General features: G+C 39.4%; 1 protein-coding gene across 1 annotated transcript in view; it reads right to left on the bottom strand.

Annotated features, from left to right (window-relative positions):
- Nucleotides 1–19898, bottom strand: part of pdcd5 (programmed cell death 5) — a 107486-nt gene extending 87588 nt beyond the window's left edge. The window contains exon 1 of the mRNA XM_039763576.1: nt 19651–19898. Within this exon, the coding sequence (XP_039619510.1) occupies nt 19651–19716 (66 nt within the window). The 5' untranslated portion in view covers nt 19717–19898. The remainder of the gene's footprint in view (nt 1–19650) is intronic.
- Between the last annotated feature and the right edge of the window lie 318 nt (nt 19899–20216).

Raw genomic sequence — 20216 nt, 5'->3', positions numbered from 1 at the left:
TAAAACTTTTGAATGGTAGTGTATACATGTTCCATACATCTAAATGAAGGGCAGACCATTTCTCTTTCAGAATATTTTCATCAGGATAAGAAACTTTTGTATATAAATGACAGTACAGTAAGTTTTAAAATTCAATCACATATTTACCAAAAACAATTTGAATATTATTCTTATTAGCATAAATGTTGGAATATATTGCCAAACACAAACACACAGAATGCATGTCCAGATTGCTAGGAACAAATGAAGAAAAAAAAAAAAAAGTTAAAAAATGCTAATAACTAATTTGTACAGCTTTACTGTTCTGAAGCAATAAAAAATAGATTTTTTCCCCACCACCTTTACTTTTTTCAAATAAAACTCCATATAAGGAATTTGCCTTACTGTAAAGCATTTATTCTACTGCATATATCTAAGTGAAGAATAGACCTTGTGGTTTTAGAATATGTACAGGTAGTCCCCAGGTTATGGACATCTGATCTACGACTTACGAACGGGGCCACATCTGCGATGCATGCACCTCAGTAACTGCCACTTCGTCATCTTCGGCCTGGGGACGCTGCAAGCGGTGGTGGGAAGCGGTTTGGTTGGTTTGCGATTTCGCTGCTCGCGCAGTGTAGTGTCCCTCGGGTGGCTCCCAGCAGCAAGCAGTGACCCATGGTCTATTCTCATCAGGGCCACAGCTATTGCTCGTGTGCAGGATAGAGGCTTGATGGGGTGGAGGGGGGTGTTTCACTGCCCACCTACCACACACGGCTGCCCCGTTAGTTCTCGATGGGCAGCTGGTAATGCTGCAAGCGGTGACCCGGGTGTGTCTGAACGGAGGCCATTGAGGGAGAACAGGGCCCTTTGGTGTCAAACATTGTAGTGTGGTTCGGGTGGTTGCCTGATGAATGGGGGTAGTGGTGGGTGATTCACTAGTTTTATGAATTTGACCAAGATTTATGAGACAGTGACAAACAGTTTAATATTTACAAATACATGCAAACTATATACATATACACAAATATTCATACAAAATATCACTGATACCTCTCCCTGAGCATCCTTCATTTGAACTGTTAACTGTCAAATTCTGCTGGCCTTCACCTACTATAAATTGCTGTCTTACAGAAATCTATACAATCAAAGCATTTTAATTGCATAATTTTCTTTACCGTTTACTACTTTGTGGGCAATGTCGCCCAATGTCCTTATTGGTGATTTTAACATACACTTTGACGCCTTAACTGATGCACTCACAAAACGATATTAATGAAATGCTTTACACTTTTAATGTAACTCACTATGTGAACTTCTCAACTCATAATACAGGTTATATGTTAGACTTAGTTTGATGTTCTGGCATCATATCCCACAATCTTATTTTTACTAAATTACCCATCTCGAACGACAAAATGATAACATTTGATATTAGCTTACCTCTCCAAAAATTAAAGGTTCAATTTATCATTTCATTTTTTAATATCAAGCATGTAAGCCCAGGGAGCCTTATTAGATTATTGTAACCACAGCCTGCTTCTCTTTCTACTACTACACCATCAGAACTACATGTGCATCTCAATAATTAGAATATCATCAAAAAGTTAATTTCAGTAATTCAGTTCAAAAAGTGAAACTCCTATAACATAGGCATTCATTAAACACAGAGCAATATATTTCAAGCATTTATTTCTTTTCATTTTGCCGATTATGGCCTACATGCAATGAAAACACAAAATTCAGTATCTCAGAAAAAAAGACTATTGTGAAAAAGTTCAATATTGTAGACTCATGGTGTCACACTCCACTTAGCTAATTACCCCAAAACATCTGCAAAGGTGGCCGGAGCCTTTAAATGGTCTCTTAGTCTGGTTCAGTAGGCCACACAATCATGGGGAAGACTGCAGACTTGACAGTTGTCCAGAAGACAGTCATTGACACCCTCCACAAGGAAGGTAAGCCACAAAAGGTCATTGCTAAAGAAGCTGACTGTTCACAGTGAGTGCTGTATCCTAGCATATTAACTCTTTTAGTGTGGATGTCGACTTTCATTGACAGGAGGAGTTGAAGGTGCATGTCAACAAAAGTCAACATCCAGGGATAGAGGGCGACAATCAGCTGTTAATGGCGACAAAACTCACTGTTATGTCACAGGCATTCCCGCTCTGCTTGGAGGAATGTCAGACTCATTGACTCGGCATCGGCATGCGTGAGATATGAAATGTAAACAAATGTAAACAAAGGCAAGATGGCATCGAAGGCAGCGAAGCGAGTACATAAAAGAAAACAGCAGATGTTTTGTGCAGTATTGCCGAGTCAAGCTCCGATTTTTCAAAATCTGATTTTGTTGAGAGTGATCAGGAGATTGAGCAAGAGAGTGAGGAAATGGCATCAGCTGATCGGACACCAGCCAATGCCACCCCGGCTGATCGGCTGCCAGCTGAGCGCATTCGCGCAGCTGATGTACCTATGGCAAGGTTCGAGTGGGAGAAATACCCAGACATTGATCTGTGGGAGCCAAACTAGCTCCCGGACTTCACAAGACAGCACAGCTTGCTGTTGGACACAACAGATTACCAGTAGCTGGACTACTTCAGGCTGCTCTCTCCGGATGCTGCCTTTCAGCTTCTGTCAGATAAGACAAACAGGTAGGCAGAGAAATTTTTTGAATCGCAGACTAAGCTTCCACCACATTCTTGTTATTCAAAGTGTAAAGCCACTACAAAAAACATGAAGGGTGTTGTAGCATTACACATAGAGATGGGACTAGACTGGCAATATAACTTCAGGAAGCATTGGTCCAAATGTGCTTTGTCCCCTGGTGAATTTGGACAGGTTATGCAGCGTGATGATAGGTACGTGCTGTTGCAAAGTTTTATTCACTTCTGTGATAACCAGAAGCAAATTCCAAGGGGTGAGTCAGGCTATAACCCATTGTATAAAGTTCAGCCCCTGCTTGACATTGTGGAACCAACATATAAACAATTTTATCAGCATCTCCGTGATTTGTCTGTGCATGAATCTATGATAAAATAACAGGGACGCCTTTTTTTTTCGCCAATATATGCCAGACAAGCCCACAAAGTATGGCTTAAAGGATTTTGTACTGGCTGAATCAAACACTGGTTTCTGTCTGAAAGTAATTACATATACAGGAAAGTATTCCTTTCAAAGAGAAAACTGCCCCTTGACAAGTAAGGTTGTGCTGGAACTGCTTTAGGGCTATGAACATTTGGGTCATGTTTTGTACATGGACAATTTTTATACATCACCAGAATGGTTCATGGAGCTACAGAGCAGGGGAACTGGAGCTTATGGCACAGTGAGGGTGAACAAGAGACAGAGGCCTTCACAGTCAGGCTGAAGAGGAAAAGAGATGACAATCCGGTTTTCATGCGGGAATAAAACTTGGTGGCACTGGCATGGCACGATGTCAAACAGGTGACTGGTCTCTCTACAGTACACACGAACAATATATGTAAGAAAGTGTAGCAACAGACAATTGAAAAGGAAACACCAGTGCAACACATATTGTAAGCAGTGCAATGTGGCAATGCATGCAATTGGCTGCTTTGACCAATATCAGACTTTGCTGTGTAACATGTATGTGATATATATGTGAAATCATATAGTATGCAGGCTCATACAACATGCAAGACAGTAACATTTGTCAAAAGTAAATATTTTTTTTTATTTGATATGTTAAACCATTGCTTTGTGTTCTTTTTTTTTTTTTTTAAGTTAGTTTTTGGAAAAAATATTCAGCCCTAGGAGAAAAGAGAAAAAGAAAATAGCCCTAAAAGAGTTAATGGAAAGTTGAGTGGCAGAAAAAGGGTGCACAAGCAACAAGGATGACTGCAGCCTTGAGAGGATTGTGAAGCACAGCCCATTTAAGAATTTGGGGGAGATTCACAAGGAGTATAACTGTCACATTCCTTGTATCAAGCCACTCCTGAACCAAAGACAACATCAGAAGTGTCTTACCTGGACAAAGGAGAAAAATGTCTGGACTGTTGCTCAGTGGTCCAAAGTCCTCTTTTCAGATGAAAGTAAATTTTGCATTTCATTTGTAAATCAAGGTCCCAGAGTCTGGAGTAAGAGTGGAGAGGTTGGACAGGAATCCAAGTTGCTTGAGGTCCAGTTTGAAGTTTCCAAAATCAGTGATGATTTGTGGAGCCATGTCATCTGCTGGTGTAGGTCCACTGTGTTTTATCAAGTCTAAAGTCAGCACAGCCATCTACCATGAAATTTTAGAGCACTTCATCCTTCCCTCTGCTGACAAGCTTTATGGAGATGCCGATTTCATTTTCCAGCAGGACCTGGCATGTGCAGACCATGTTATCACTTTGCTTCATTGGCCAGCAAACACGCCTGACCTAAACCCTGTATTGTGAAGAGGAAGATAAGACGCCAGACCCAACAAAGCAGACAAACTGAAAGCCACTATCAAAGCATCCTAGGCTTCCATAACACCTCAGCAGTGCCACAGGCTGATTGCCTCCATGCCACACCGCACCGATGCAGTAATTCATGCAAAAGGAGCCTTGACCAAGTATTGAGGGCATAGATAGACATACTTTTCAGCAGGCCAATATTTCTGCATTAAAAATCATTTATTTTACTGGTCTTATGTAATATTCAAATTTTCTGAGATACTGAATTCTGAGTTTTCATTACTTGTAGGCCATAATCAGCAAAATGAAAATAAGCATTTGAAATATTTCACTCTGTGTGTAATGATTCTATATAATATACGAGTTTCACTTTTTGAATTGAATTACTGAAATAAATTAACTTTGATATTCTACTTTATTGAGATAAACCTGTAGTAGACCATTACAATGCTGTTCAGTCTACTGCCTTTGATACAGTAGCTCCCTTAAAAACATTGGCCGTTTCATTTATTCATACTGCTCTCTGGTTCACACCTGAACTCTGTCAGCTCAAGACCATGGGCCGATGGTTGAAGCAGCTAGATGGATCTAGTTCTATACAAGGAAATGCATCCAGATCATATGTTTAAAATACAAAAATACTCTTTTTGCTTCCAAAACTGTACACTACTCTAGCATTATTATTACATGAGGTAAAAATACCACAGCTCTTTTATCCAGAACCTCACCATTAAGCACTGCTGTACTTTTTAGGATTACTTCAACTCAAAAATTGAAAAAAAAAAAATCATTAGCAACTTGCTTCTATCTCTGTAGAAAATAACATACTTTCTACTATAACCCATATTTCCGTTACCAATCACTTTATTCTCAGAGTTACCAACTGAAAATGATATCCCAGAGGTTAACAAAATCAAATTCTTCAACTTGCCCACTGGATCCAGTACTTCCAAGCATTGTTAAGTCCTGTTTACCACATATTTTGCCCATGAGAACTACTATAATTAACTCTTCCCTTGCTACTGGTACAATTCCCCCTCTCATTAAAAATGGCCTCAATTACTCCAATTGTGAAAAAATGAGGAGAGTACTTTAGGAGGCTGATGAATGAAGAGAACGAGAGAAAGAAGAGGTTGGATGATATGGACATAGTGAAGCAGGAAGTGCAACAGATTAGCAAGGAGGAAGTAAGGACAGCTTTGAAAAGGATGAAAAATGGAAAGGCCATTGGTCCAGATGACATACCTATGGAAGCATGGAGGTGTTTAGGAGAGATGGCAGTGGAGTTTTAACCAGATTGTTTAATGGAATCTTGGAAAGTGAGAGGATGCCTGAGGAGTGGAGAAGAAGTGTACTGGTGCCGGTATTTAAGAATAAGGGGGATGTGCAGGACTGCAGTAACTACAGGAGAATAAAACTGAAGAACCACAGCATGTAGTTATGGGAAAGAGTAGTGGAAGCTAGGTTAAGAAGTGAGGTGATGATTAATCAGCAGCAGTATGGTTTCATACCAAGAAAGAGCACCACAGATGCAATGATTGCTCTGAGAATGTTGATGGAGAAGTTTAGAGAAGGCCAGAAGGAGTTGCATTTTGTCTTTGTGGACCTGGAGAAAGCATATGACAGGGTGCCTTGAGAGGAGATGTGGTATTGTAGAAGTCAGGAGTGGCAGAGAAGTACGTAAGAGTTGTACAGGATATGTACAAGGGAAGTGTGACAGTGGTGAGGTCTGCGGTAGGAGTGACAGATGCATTCAAGTTGAGGTGGAATTACATTAGGGATTGGCTCCGAGCCCTTTATTTGCAATGGTGATGGACAGGTTGACAGATGAGATTAGACAGGAGTCCCCTTGGACTATGATGTTTGCTGATGATATTGTGATCTGTAGCGATAGTAGGTAGCAGGTAAAGAGTAGAACAGTATAGAGAGGAGTGTGCGTATTGTAACAGGTACACACGTCGTAAATGTAGGAAGGACGGTCCTTGCGTGTGTGTGTGTGAACTGTTAACATTTGAATGTGATGATTGCAAATAGCGCTGAACTGACCTCTCTGTACTATTGTTGCCTGTGCATGTCCTGGAGTACAAAAGAAACAGCAGCATGTGAGGACTGGCAAGATCGGGGGGAAATAAAATGTTGCATCCGTGCCAATGTTTTCCGAAATGTACTATACAGGTCATAAAATGAATAATTCCAAATATCATATATACCTATGTCTCTGTTTTTTGTTTTTGACATCATAAACCATAAGGTGCAAAGTAATTTATTTTTTTGTTCTCGAGCAGAAGCACAGAGCGACGGCATCCACCACAGGCACGTAGCCCTTTGCAAACACCCGAGCAAGTTCATCTGAAGTAAAGCTGACAGCTGACCAGTAGAAATAACCGGCAGTGAGAAATTAAAGTCGATCGCTCGGGGATGGTAGAAACTTAAAGCCGACGGTCTCTTAGTGATTCAGCTGAACACGGAAAACACTTAAGTTACTACAAAAAAAAAGGAGAAAATGACATCAATACTAAACGTAAGTTCTATCTGCATTCTGCCCGTTGAGGGCACGTTTATGTGTTGTGTCCTGCAGCATGTACAGTTCAGGTTTTCCAGCCAACAGTGATGTAGACAGCTTCACCTGCCAAAAGTGTTTAGTTAATTTAGAGTTGGTCAGGAAAATATGTGAATTGGAGGACCGTGTTAGGAATCTGATAGCGATTAGGCAAACCGAAAATTGGATCGACTCGGTTTATTTAGACAATTCAGCTACTTCTGATTCGGCTTCAGTCTCTCCTGGTCCCACTGTAGTCAGTGCGCGGCCAAAGTCAGCAGCACCAATTCAGCCACAGGGTGAGTGGGTAACAGTAAGACGGGGGTCTAAGAATCCAAAATGTAGTCCCCCGGCACCCAGGTCACCAATTCGGACCCATAACAGATTCTCAGCACTCCGCAGCGTGCCTGTGGAAACCGAGAATAAGAAAGTGCTCATAATTGGCGATTCCATAGTGCGGAATGTGCTACGTTAAACCAGCAGTTAATGTTAAGTGCCTTGCAGGGGCCAAGATTTCTGGCATAGAGACCGCATTGGACCGTGTCGCCGATGATGAAGTATCTACCTTATTGTTGCATGTCGGCACAAATGATATTTATTTACAGCAATCTGAGGTATTAAAGAGGAACTTCATCTGTCTCTATGCATCAAAGCTAAAAGAAAATGTCGGAATTTAGTTACATCTGGCCCTTTACCAAGATTATATTGAGGGGATGTGATTTATGGCAGATTGCACTCCCTTTACTGCTGGCTAGAAACCTGGTGTGCAAATAAAAGCATAGCGTTTGTGAACAATTGGGATGATTTTTGGGAAAGGTGTGGATTTTTCAGAAGAGATGGTCTTCATCCTAACTGGAGGGGACCTTATGTATTATCCCAAAATATGGCAGCAAAACTGCCTAGTTCACCAATTAGAGCACCATCCAGGCCGCAGTCATGTGATCTTAGGCTGTTTATCCCGCCTGTTATTTTCTTGAAGCGGTTACCCAAAACCCTTGTCGTGGGGCACCCAGTAAATTTAGTCTTGACACAAACCTTAAATTAATTGATAACAAAAAATAAGCTGTATAATTATACCAAGGGATAAAACCAGACCCTCCACCAGGGGCATCTGTAATAGAAATTTACTTCAAATTAAAACAAAAAACATATCACCAGTTCAGAAAGAACCATGCAGTTTAAAATGCTGCTTACTGAACATTCGCTCTCTTGGCACTAAAGCTGTTTTGGTAAATATTATATTATATTAAGTACAAAATCTGATCTGTGTCTTCTCACTGAAATCTGGCTTAGTAATTGTGACACTGTTCCCCTAGCTGAGGTGTCACCAGATGGATTCTCATTCCTTAATAAGTCTTGAGATTCTGGTCGAGGAGGAGGACTTGGAATAATTCATTGTAACAAGATGCAAATCACTTCTAAAAATGTAGGCAACTTTACATCCTTCGAGGCATTCATTTTAAATGTTAAAACAGATTCCAACACAATTATAGTGCTAGTCTACAGACCACCAAGGCCATGTTCATTGTTCATAACTGAATTTAGCAACCTTTTATCTGATTTGGCTATAAATTATGATCACGTGGGGAATGATGGGGGATTTTAATGTACACACTGATGTGGAAACTGACACTGTTAGCCAGGGCTGTGGAGTCGGAGTCGAGGAGTCGGAGACAATTTTGGGTACCTGGAGTCGGAGTCGGCAAAAAGTTAACCGACTCCTACTAAATTTAAATGGGAATTAAAAAAGTAAGTTGAAATGTCCCAATTCACAAACAGTCATAATGAACTACTTCTCTGCTGTAAGAATAAAGCCCAATGCATGCAGTGCATAATGTTACCACAAAACGACCATGTCAAGTAACCATGAAGCATGCTTTTCATTGACTGTATGTGTCACTATATGGGATGTAATGCACAGGTAAGGTGTGGCACCGCTTTCCATTGTGTCATGTTCCACTGTTACAGGGAACTGTGAACCTAGCCTAAAGCCCCCCATACATTTACAGATGCACTGCCGATTTTTCGGCCGTTCAACGAGTCATCACGTGTCAAACGCCTGAAAAATCATCTGGTGTGTTCTCAGCTCCATCGGCTCCCCTTCGCTATGCACTAGTGAAGGGGCGGAGCGAGAACACAGATCTCCCTACCTGTCTCCAGCAGAGGCTCGTTCTGCTGATCAGCTGGCCAGTGAGTGACACAATGCACTAAACTTCCGGCTGGCTGAGACAGCCACTGCAGCAGACAGAGGCATCACATTACTTTGGATGGGGGCGGTGGTCGAGATTTTCAGCAAGCTGGATCTGCCCGTCCATGTGGACACCCGCAATCTGCGGCAGCCAATAAATTGTGTTTGTCTTTAATCTGGCATTATAGTAGAGTGTTGGCTTCCTAGCCAGTAGTTCTGTGGTGAAATGACATGTATGTTGCCTTCCTTGCCTTCAATGGATGTAGAAAATACATTAGCATAGTATATACATACAGAAGAGTCGGGGAGTCGGAGTCAGAAGATTTAGAAACTGAGGAGTCGGAGTCGGAGCATTTACCTACCGACTCCACAGCCCTGCTTTTAGCAAATGTTTCACTTATTTGTTAAATTCAGTAGGATTTTGTCAGATTGTCAAAGGTCCAACTCATAATCGTAACCACACATTAGATTTAATCTATACTAATAAAAGGCAAAGCCCTCACTGACTGATTGATTGACTGACTGATCACTAATTCTCCAACTTTCCGTGTAGACTGAAATTTAGCAGGCTCATTCCTTACTACTTACTTACAAAAGTTGGGCAGGTTTAATTTTGAAATTCTACGCGCAAAGGTCATAACTGGAACCTACTTACGTACATATATACGGCCATAGCCTGCAGCTCGGTCGCCGTGTGAGGCGGAGTTGCCTCCCTCATTGTCAAGCCTCCCACGTAATTGAGTGCCTGCTCATATAATAAGGCCGTCCATCAGCAGCAATCCAATAGACACACTGCCGGTAAATATTTGCGGGTGAAGGACTGTGCTTATGCAAACGAAGATGAGATGGTCAGGGATAGACTAGTGTTTGGCACAAACTCAGCAAAAGTGCAAGAGAAACTTTTTAGTGCCGGGTCTTAGCCAACATTAAATAAAGCCGTGGACATCACAAGATCGCATGACATAGCACAACCACAGCTGAGAACCTTCGATGCATGTACTCCGAGCGGTTCATGTGAACTGACTGTGAACATGATGCGCAGAGAACAAGTAAGAGCTCCAAAGAGCGCTGAACAAAAAACGCATTACACAAATGAGAAGGCAGCAAAAGAATACGAAGTGAGTGACGCATACAAGCATATTCATAAGTGCAGATACTGCGGAAACAAAGCACAGCGTAAACCTTAAGTTTAAATTAAGTTCATAGACACGCTGCTGCTGGCGTTTGTCATGCCTACGACGAATATGATATTCATGAGATACAAGTTTAATGAGAAGACACAGGGTATAAACGAGACTTTTTGTCACTTTGTAACAGAGTTAAAATTGCTGTAACAGAGTTAAACTTGCTGGTGAAGGTCTGTGCTTATGCAAACAAAGATGAGATGGTCAGGGATAGAATAGTGTTTGGCACAAACTCAGCGAAAGTGAGAGAGAAACTTTTAAGTACCGGGTCTGAGCAAACATTAAATAAAGCTGTGGACATCGCAAGATCGCACGAGATCATAGAGATTGATATGGACATATCAATAGGAAAGCAAGGTGTTAAGCTTAAGTTTAAATTACGTTCATAGACACGCTGCCGCTAAATATTCCAGGCAAATTCACAACTTAATACCGGGAATGCCTGTTAAACATCTTAGATTCACGAGTAGCGATTTGGGAAGTGAACACTTTGATGAATGAAACCTGTTATCTTTACAACGGTTGACAAACACGGAATACAACTTGAACACAACACATCCTCCAAATACAAACCTGATTGAAAGAAATAATGATAATCAAATCCTTGATTACAGCAACACTCATAAAAGTGACAAAACAATTACACTGACAATCATGTTACGTTATTTGTAAAATGTTTCCTTTTCTTTTTCATAACTTCTTTAACACACTACTTCTCCACTGTGAAGCGCGGGTATTTTGCTAGTTATAACTTATAAAGTTGAAATTCAAAATTTAAATATTACTCCATGAAGTGAAATTATTTCCGATCACTACTTAATTACATTTGATTTAGTCCTGCCCTTGCCAACACACTCCCAGATTTAAAAAAAGACAGTGCGACATCTAGATTGTAATTCTGCTTCAAAATTTATAGATACTTTGAGTAAGTCGAGTGTAATTTTGGAAAACCATTTAGATCAGTTAACATCAAATGTAAGTGTGGAATACAATTTAGATCAGCTAACATCACATTATAATGTGACCTTGAGAGATGCTCTGGGGCCTCACGTATAACGCCGTGTGTAGAATTCGCACTATAACATGACGTAAGCATTACGCACAGAAAATTCCAGATGCAGGAATCTGTGCGTAATCCAACTTCTGCGTTAGTCCGCTCCATAAATCTCGATCAGCGTGAAAACTAACGCACATGCATGCGCCTTCTGTCCCACCCCGTCTACTCCCAGAATTACGCCTCTTTGAATATGCAAATCAATATAAACAGACCTTAAACTTAGGGTTCTGTGAAAAGGCAATGGAAAAAGCAAGAGGGAAAATATAAGAATTTCAGCGAATAACAAGTGGAGGCAAAGAAAAACGTACTATTTGTTGGTTTATACAGTAGTATAATCAACAAAAGGAAGTTGACCGAGTGACATAGCGTGTTGGAGAAACAAGCTCAAGTTCACAAAGTCACACAGTGCCCGCCATAAAGAAGTTGTCACATTTCAAAGTCACCGTGAAAAGGCGAGACGTAGCCCAACGTCTTAGAGTCATATAGAAGCTTATTAGGGTACAGTGAGAAAAAAAGGCACAGAGTAGGAAAAAAGCACGAAATGTTAACACCAATCTCGAAATATCCACTTTAATCACGTAGTTTATTCTATCATTAAAGTAGAACATAAACTTCATCTTAAAATAATTTAATTTACTAGTTTCTCAAATCCCATCATAACTAAAGTAGCACGTTAAATGCTTTGTTTTGTATTTGATCTTCAATGTGCTGTATGTGTGTGAATCACTATGTGCTTCTGTTCTTTCTCCGACAGGACAAAATCCATTACATTCATGATTTTACAGCTCTCTGAATAATTAAAATACTGAGATGTATACAAGATATCATTGTCATGATGATTAGAATGAAGGCATGTTATTAAGAACACGATGGCGCAGTGATTGTTCATGTCTCATACAAGATGCTGCTGCGCCATGTGCGACCTTCGATGAAATAATTTATTGTAACAGTACTGTCTCTTTCAAACGTGCCAACCTTCAATTGTTGTCCTTACTTTTCTTTCCCCAAATACCCAATCGCCACACAAGCAGCTCTGTAATAGATGTTAAGCCTGTATACTTACGACGACGATTCTTCAAAACTTTTAAGGAACACTGAAATATCTTCACAGTACGTGTTTAATTATTCTATCCTTCCAGTGTCACGCCAGTCTCGGCAAATATACAGCGCAAGGCAGGAACAATACGTGAACATGCAAGTGCTGCGGCACCGTGTCCTCACTTGTTTAATTATTAAAAATACAGATTATTTAAATGAAGTTAAAGTTTTATCTGTAAAATATAATCAACATATTTTGCTGCATTTCATCTTACAAATGATATCATCACCATATGTAAATACGTGCTTTATAAAGTGGCGCAGGTTGTATAATATAACTGTAGTGCAAGTTTAAAGTGGGGTAATTGTACTTATAAGTACAAACAGTTCTACAAGGAGCAATTGATTGAGTGTGTTTATAGTTCTTGGGATGAAACTGTTTCTGAACTGCCAGGTCTGTACAGGAAAGGCTTTGAAACGTTTTGCCGTGGCTGAGGCAGAATGGGCTTAATGCTGTATACCGATAATTCTATTTCTGATCAGCTGCTGCTGCGATTCACCACTCAGATACAGTGATATAAATATTCCGAGTGGTGCAGTGAGAATAATATGGAAAAAAAAGATCCGCTGTGGCAACCCTTAAAGGGAGCAGCTGAAAGAAGAAAAAGAAAGTGTAGTGAGAGTAACAACGCAAAAGCAGTTATGGAATTTGGAATACTATGGCTATTTCCTGGACCATTATATTGTTACAAGTTAATTACAATCAGATGCATTACACTAATAAACAATATGCGGTTAGTTTCAGTGTATTTATAAAGCCATGTCAGGAAAATAAAGAGTAACCACACAGGAACAGTAGCACTGCTTTGACGCTGGGTGCCGCCATTCTGCAAAACCGAGCGGAGAACTTGCGTACAACAAGGTATGAGGTACCATGGAAAAGTGCATGCCTTTATGCCAAGTGTAGGCTTTATACATTGCAATTTGAACGTGGAAAAATTTCTTGCGCAACATTTCTGTGCGCATGCACCGTTCATACATGAGGCCCCTGGACACAGTGGCTCCCCTTAAAACAAAAGTGATCAAAGCGCATAGAAACTCTCCCTGGTATAATGAAAACACTCATGCTCTTAAATTAGAGTGTCGAAAACTGGAGCACAGATGGAGAACAACAAAACTACACGTCCTTCAAATTGCATGGACAGAGAGTGTTGATAAATATAAAAAAAGACCTCTTTAAAGCTCGCTCAGAATACTATTCTACATTAATAGACAGCAATAATAAAAATCCTCGGGTACTGTTTAGAACAGTGGCTAAATTAACAAATAGGAATTCAGATCAACAGTGCAAAATACCAACAGATATTAGCAGTATAGACTTTATGAACTTCTACAATGAGAAAATTAAAAATATAAGATCACAGATCTCTGCATCCCAGTACAAACCAAATACTAGCTTAGCAGATCCTGTCTCACATTGCATTCAGCACTTTAATAATTTTAATCCTGTAACTGAGCAGGAAGTCTTATCTTTAATTTCTAAAATTAAGCCCACTACTTGTTCCCTAGATTCAGTGCCAACAAAACTAGTAAAAAGTGCAATGGATGTTCTTGCAGTGCCTATTCTAACATTATCAATAGTTCATTATTGCATGGCACAGTACCTGATGCACTAAAAGTGTCAGTCATTATACCATTACTTAAAAAGTCAGACCTAGACCCACACATACTAAATAATTATAGGCCTATTTCAAATTTACCGTTTCTCTCTAAAATACTAGAAAAAGTAGTCGCCCGTCAGCTTCAGTCACACCTTACCTTTACAATCTATTTGACAAATTCCAGTCTGGTTTTCGCACTGGTCATAGTACAGAAACAGCACTAACACAGGTTGTAAATGACATTCTGATATCCTCTGATGAAGGAAACTCCACTGTAAGTACTGTATGTTGTTGGAATTAAGTGTAGCATTTGAAACCACTGACCATTCTATTTTACTGCACAGGCTAAAAAATGATGTTGGGCTTACAGGCCACGTGCTCGCTTGGTTTAGTTCTTATTTATCAAATCGATTCCAATATGTACAGAAATGTGCTGACAGTACTCAGTCATTATACACAGAAGTTCAATATGGTGTCCTGCAGGGCTTAGTACTGGGACCTTTACTGTTTTCACTTTACATGCTTGCAGTGGGATCTATCATTAGGAAACAATGTTAATTTTCACTTGTATGCAGACGACACCCAGTTATACCTTTCATTTAAATCAAATGAAGTTTCTCAGATGTTGTCTTTAATTAGTTTTGTTAGCGAATTAAAGGAGTGGATGAATGTGAACTACTTGTCTTTAAATACAGATAAAACAGAGATGTTAATTGTTGGAGGGAATGATGCTGATCACAATAATCTGTCATTATTTGGAAACCCAATTAATTTTACTGAATCAGCCTGCAATCTACAAGTTATCTTTGACTCTAGCATGTCATTTAAAGCGCATATTACAAAGTTGTCCAAAACATGTTTCTTCCATCTTAAAAATGTTAGGAAATTAAGGCGCTTTCTAAATAAACATTTATCTCTAGTAGGATTGACTACTGCAATGTGGTGTTCATTGGCTGTTCAAACTGTTCTCTATACAGCCTCCAGTTAATCCAAAATGCGGCTGCAAGAATTATTACAAGAACAAGAAAATACGAACACATAACTCCAGTTCTTAAATCCTTACACTGGCTTCCAGTTAAGTTTAGGGCAGATTTCAAAATCCTCCTTTTAACATATAAAGCATTAAATGGCCAAGGTCCGGCTTACTTGTCTGAACTTATCATGACTTACAAACCTGAGTGCACATTAAGATCTCAAGATGCCGGTCTGCTTATGATTCCAAGGATTAATAAAATAACAGTGGGAGGTCGAGCTTTTAGTTACAGGGCCCCTAAACTGTGGAATGGTCTGCCTGCTACAATAAGAGATGCCCCTTCGGTCTCAGCTTTTAATCCTGACTAGAGCTGCTGATTAACTGTACATACTGCATTCTCTGTTGTTAGTCATAAGCACTAAAACATAAGTAACATGATAGTTATAAATTGGATACTAACCTTCACCTATTCCATTTCTCTTCTCGGTACTCAAATGTGGCACTTGGTGCCATGGCCCACCTACCAAGTTGTTTTGCCTGCCTAAGGTAAAGTCATCCCTGATGGAGGATCACAGGAATCGTGGGAAAGCGGGGTCCTTTCATCGGACTGGCTGGCCCAGCACTGTTCAGCCGTGGAATGGCTAAATGAGGAGAGTCAGCTTGATGGATGAGGTCTCCAGGATTTTAAAAATATCCAAATCTTATTATATGATATTATCTGCTGTTAAATTCTGCTCCGTGCTTCTAAAATTTTTATTTTTATACTGTATTGAGGATTTGCTCTGTTTTGTGTATTTTGTTGTATTGACCCCCTTCTTTTGACACCCATTGCAAGCCCAACCTACCAGGAAAGGGGTCTCTCTTTGAACTGCCTTTCCCGAGGTTTCTTCCATTTTTCCCTACAAGGTTTTTTGGGGAGTTTTCCTCGTCTTCTTAGAGAGTCAAGGCTGGGGGGCTGTCAAGAGGCAGGGCCTGTTAAAGCCCATTGCGGCACTTCCTGTGTGATTTTGGCCTATACAAAAATAAAATATATTGTATTGTACTAATTTAGCGTGAGCAGGAACACTCAATAAAACTGAATAAAAAAATAAAAATAAAAAATCAAGTGACGGTGAGATATGAAGAAGGCAGATTCATTCAGCAGCGTTTGTGTGCCAGCTTTTATCCCTCCAGATCAGAGAATGTCCAGTTCCATTGCCGCAAAACACCACTCACATCTACAGTTACTCCCACTTTCAAATAAAAACTAACAGCATCAGATCCCTAGGGTATGTATCGTGATTGTGACTGAGAGAATAAAAGTGAAAAAAAAAAAAGGTAACTTTTACAAGTCCTATAAATGTACACCGTCTGTAACAGACGCAAACCAAATGTATGTGTATACTGTATAATATTAACAATAAGAGCAACTCACTACTGAAAACGGCAAATATAGATGGCAGACAGGATCAAGCCGGGGACTCTTGATTACAAGTTACCAAATCTTACTGCTATGCCACAGAAGCTGTTGTATCGTCCTTGAACCTTTTGTGAAAGTGTTTATTTGATCTTTGGGCTTCAGGCTTCAGGCTTCACACGTTATATAGTTTATGCCAACATTTTGTCATTTACTACTAAAATATAAAAAAAAATTCTGTTTTAACAATGTGTTTACACAGATTATTATAGAAACAGAACACACATGAAATGCATGTGTTCCAAACAACAATTTATTATTTCCACTCTAAACTCCAGCACTTCACTCCCAGATAATCAAACAAGGCATGAGCTGAGAGAAGTTTGTGAATGTTCTGCGACAGTGGGGGGGGGGTTGAATAGCAGGCTGCTTGTCTTAATCGGCACATTTACCGGACAAAAGATGCTGACAGAGAGGTGCGAATGGATTTAAGGTGGGCCGGATCTACGAGTTTTTTCGTAGCCTCTGGTAATTCTAGTGTTAAATTAGACATACTTTTCGGCTTCATAGCTGTTATTGATATTTGATTCCTTACTGTTTGATAATTTCTTGTCACATTACATACACATACCAGAACTGCGCTTATATCAGTTCATTCATCTTTAAATTGTTGATCAATTGCAATGTTTCACATTTTGGAAATACAATCTGTGATATTTACTATTGAAGCAGAGGTTCTGTACTAATTAACTTTCCTCATAATTCTTCTGCTAAAAAAAAAACACTCTTGCCTTCAGACTTAGGAGATGAAATGACAAAGTGAGAAAAACTATATATTCAGTACAACTCTACAGCCTTCTTCTATGATGTTTTTTGGCAGAGCAGGCAAGACGGTCTTAAGCCTTGTTCACTAACCAAGATTACTTTGAGCTATGTGGTCCTTGCAGTTAATCCAATTTGAATAACAGGAAAACTGCTAAAAAAAAAAAAAAAAAATACAAAAATACAACACAGTTGGCATATGGATGGAAAGCTGTGAGGTGCTACTTCCTATGAATATGAAACATGAACAACAACAACTGCCCTACATTTAATTAACACTGGATTTATGAGTATTTTTTCCATAGCCTTGGTAATTCTAGTGTTACACAAGTTTAAAAAAAAATCTCCTTGAGTCCCCCTAATCATTTATTGAATATGAATTTACAATTTAACTACAGGAGAAAATATGGCAAATAAATACCTTACTAATGACAGCATATTTTAATTTTATTTCTGACTACTGAAGAATCAGATGCTGGCAGTGTTGCAAAAATACCTTAATATGCAATTCTGCCCCAACATGCTCAAGGGTGGTACCTGCCATTACTTCCAAATTGTGCACCATTAGCTGATTAAGAAAAGATTTATTTTGTTGTGTCAATTACACTAAATGAATGCAGCAGTCCTGCAACCAAACTGACACAATTAGTTGTTCAAATCACTGATTTTTACTGACAACTCTGATTAGACTAAGCATGTGAAAAGATCCCCAGGGTAAACTGACACAAATACAAGGGCCCCATGTAAACTCTGCACAAAGTACACTTACATTAGTATTTGAGCCACTATAACATGTACATCTGTGATTGTCTCATATGTTCAGCACCCCAATACATACAACTACCTGAGCCTGTGAAGCCAACCAATAATACACTCTCTCTCAATTTTGTAGTTAGTCTTTTGACTGGTTGGGGTCACCTTGGAAAAGAAGAGGAATATGATAGCTACCACTGCCTTTTTTTAACCAATGGGATGAGTAGATTAGAGAATTTGCTCACTTATTTTTTTACCAAGAGGAACATAATTGGGGTGGTTAATCAAAAGCAACATATACCAAACTGTTGTAGGGCACAGTTCAGCATTGCTGCCACAACTTACATTTTGTGTTTGCCACCATTTAATGCTGTCTCCCTGTGTACAACTGCCCTTTTAGTTTACTGTCACATGCATTTCTGAGCCCCCACTGTATATTAACTGTTGGTTTAAGCAAACCTTTAAGTAAAAATGGCCGGCAAGCAATCAAGTTCAAGAAGATATTAGTCATACATTTTAGCCTGTTTATTAAATACTATTGTGTATAACACCTCAAATAGAAAGTGGGGAGAAAACTTCAAAATTAGTGTACCGTCTTCAAGACCTATCATTCAGCAATGTAAATACACTACACACCTACTCAAGGCGGAGCGGCAACTTTAATAGGAATTTTTAATAAGGCAAGATATCTATACTCGTGTGAATTCAACAGTTTCGCCACGAATGGATTTCCCAAAACTGCTGAACTCACTTAAAATAACCAGGGTACAGCTGATGACGTTTTAAAGCTTGCTTTTTGGAGTGAGGTATATGAAAGAAGTGTGCACAATTATGAGGAGAAATACTAAAGCTGATATCATATGCTCACAAGGTTATTTTTCAATACTGTTTACTAAAATATTGTTAAATAGACGACTTCTAGCAAACACTCGTGACTGAAAATGGAATGCCATATGAGCAATTAAATCTGTACGAATGATGCGGCTGAAGTTGTATTAAACTAGAAAATTATTTTTAAAATGTATCTTAACCTATTTCCACAGCTTGAAAACATGTAGGTAGCTCATTTTCACAGCTGAGGCTATCTTATAAAATTAAGTTCACCAGTATATTGTCTGCACAGGTCTGATCAAATAAATTAATAAATAATAAAAAAAAAACTTACACACAGCCTTCTGCAGAATTTCAAATCTACAGTGTCTTGCTTTGTTTTCAAACTGGAGGGGGCACTCCTTTCAGCTGTTGAGATTATTGAGTGAAAATCCGTGTCCCATTTACTACTTGCCAAAAAAATAATGCATACTTATATTGCCCACAATCCATTTCAAAAGCTTCTAGGCCGGGGTAATCAATTACAATCCTAGAAAACCAATTGTTTAATTAAAACCTGCTTATTTACAAATAAAGCAATATTTTTGGGTGTTAGTTTTGAACACTTGAATTGACGGACACGACTTTAAGATTTCTGTCAATTTTCAAAGACGCAACATCCATTAAAATAAAAATAACGTGGAATACATCTGTACCCTCAGAACAAACACTTCACCAACCCCAAAAAGATCAGATGAAAAATACGGAGTACAGTATGGGTCATATATTGGTACGGCGTAGATTCTTTACCGTTTACTTAAGAGAACTATGTTGCTTCACTTCTTAAACTTACCCCATGCTTGGCTTGAAGCTCTGCAAATCGCTGTCTTCGGATAACTTCTAATTCTTCATCAGCCATGTTCGGATTTTCACGTAACAAACTATCCCCGCCCCAAATCTTCACTTCGCTTAAGTAATGTTTTTCCGGTTCACATTAAAAGACAAATGTAAGGCTCTGTCATTACCCGATCTGCGTGCCTACCCGATTTGCGCACGCAGGCGTATTGAAGGCCTAACATGCCGTAAAGTGTTCACGCATGCGTTAAACAGATTGGGCAGCACCGTAAAGTGTGTGATGACGCTGCCTTTCAATACGCTCGCGCATTCAGATCGGGCCGGCAACGGGAACCAGGAAGTGACACACACAGCATGCGCTTAATGAAAAAAACATTAAAAAAAAAAAATCACTTTACGGCACGACCCGATCTGAACACATGGAGCACAATTTGACATTACGGTTTATTCATTTTAGTTCTACATTAGTTGACCATAATGAAAATATTCATCCTGCAAAATAAACGAAGCAGCCTTTGTGGCGTAAAGTTGATGTCCAATGTTCGATCGCCGTAAGAGGAAGCT

Source organism: Polypterus senegalus, chromosome 9 (assembly GCF_016835505.1).
Source record: "Polypterus senegalus isolate Bchr_013 chromosome 9, ASM1683550v1, whole genome shotgun sequence".
Taxonomy (NCBI): domain Eukaryota; kingdom Metazoa; phylum Chordata; class Cladistia; order Polypteriformes; family Polypteridae; genus Polypterus; species Polypterus senegalus.
This window is presented reverse-complemented; position numbering and strand designations above follow the sequence as displayed.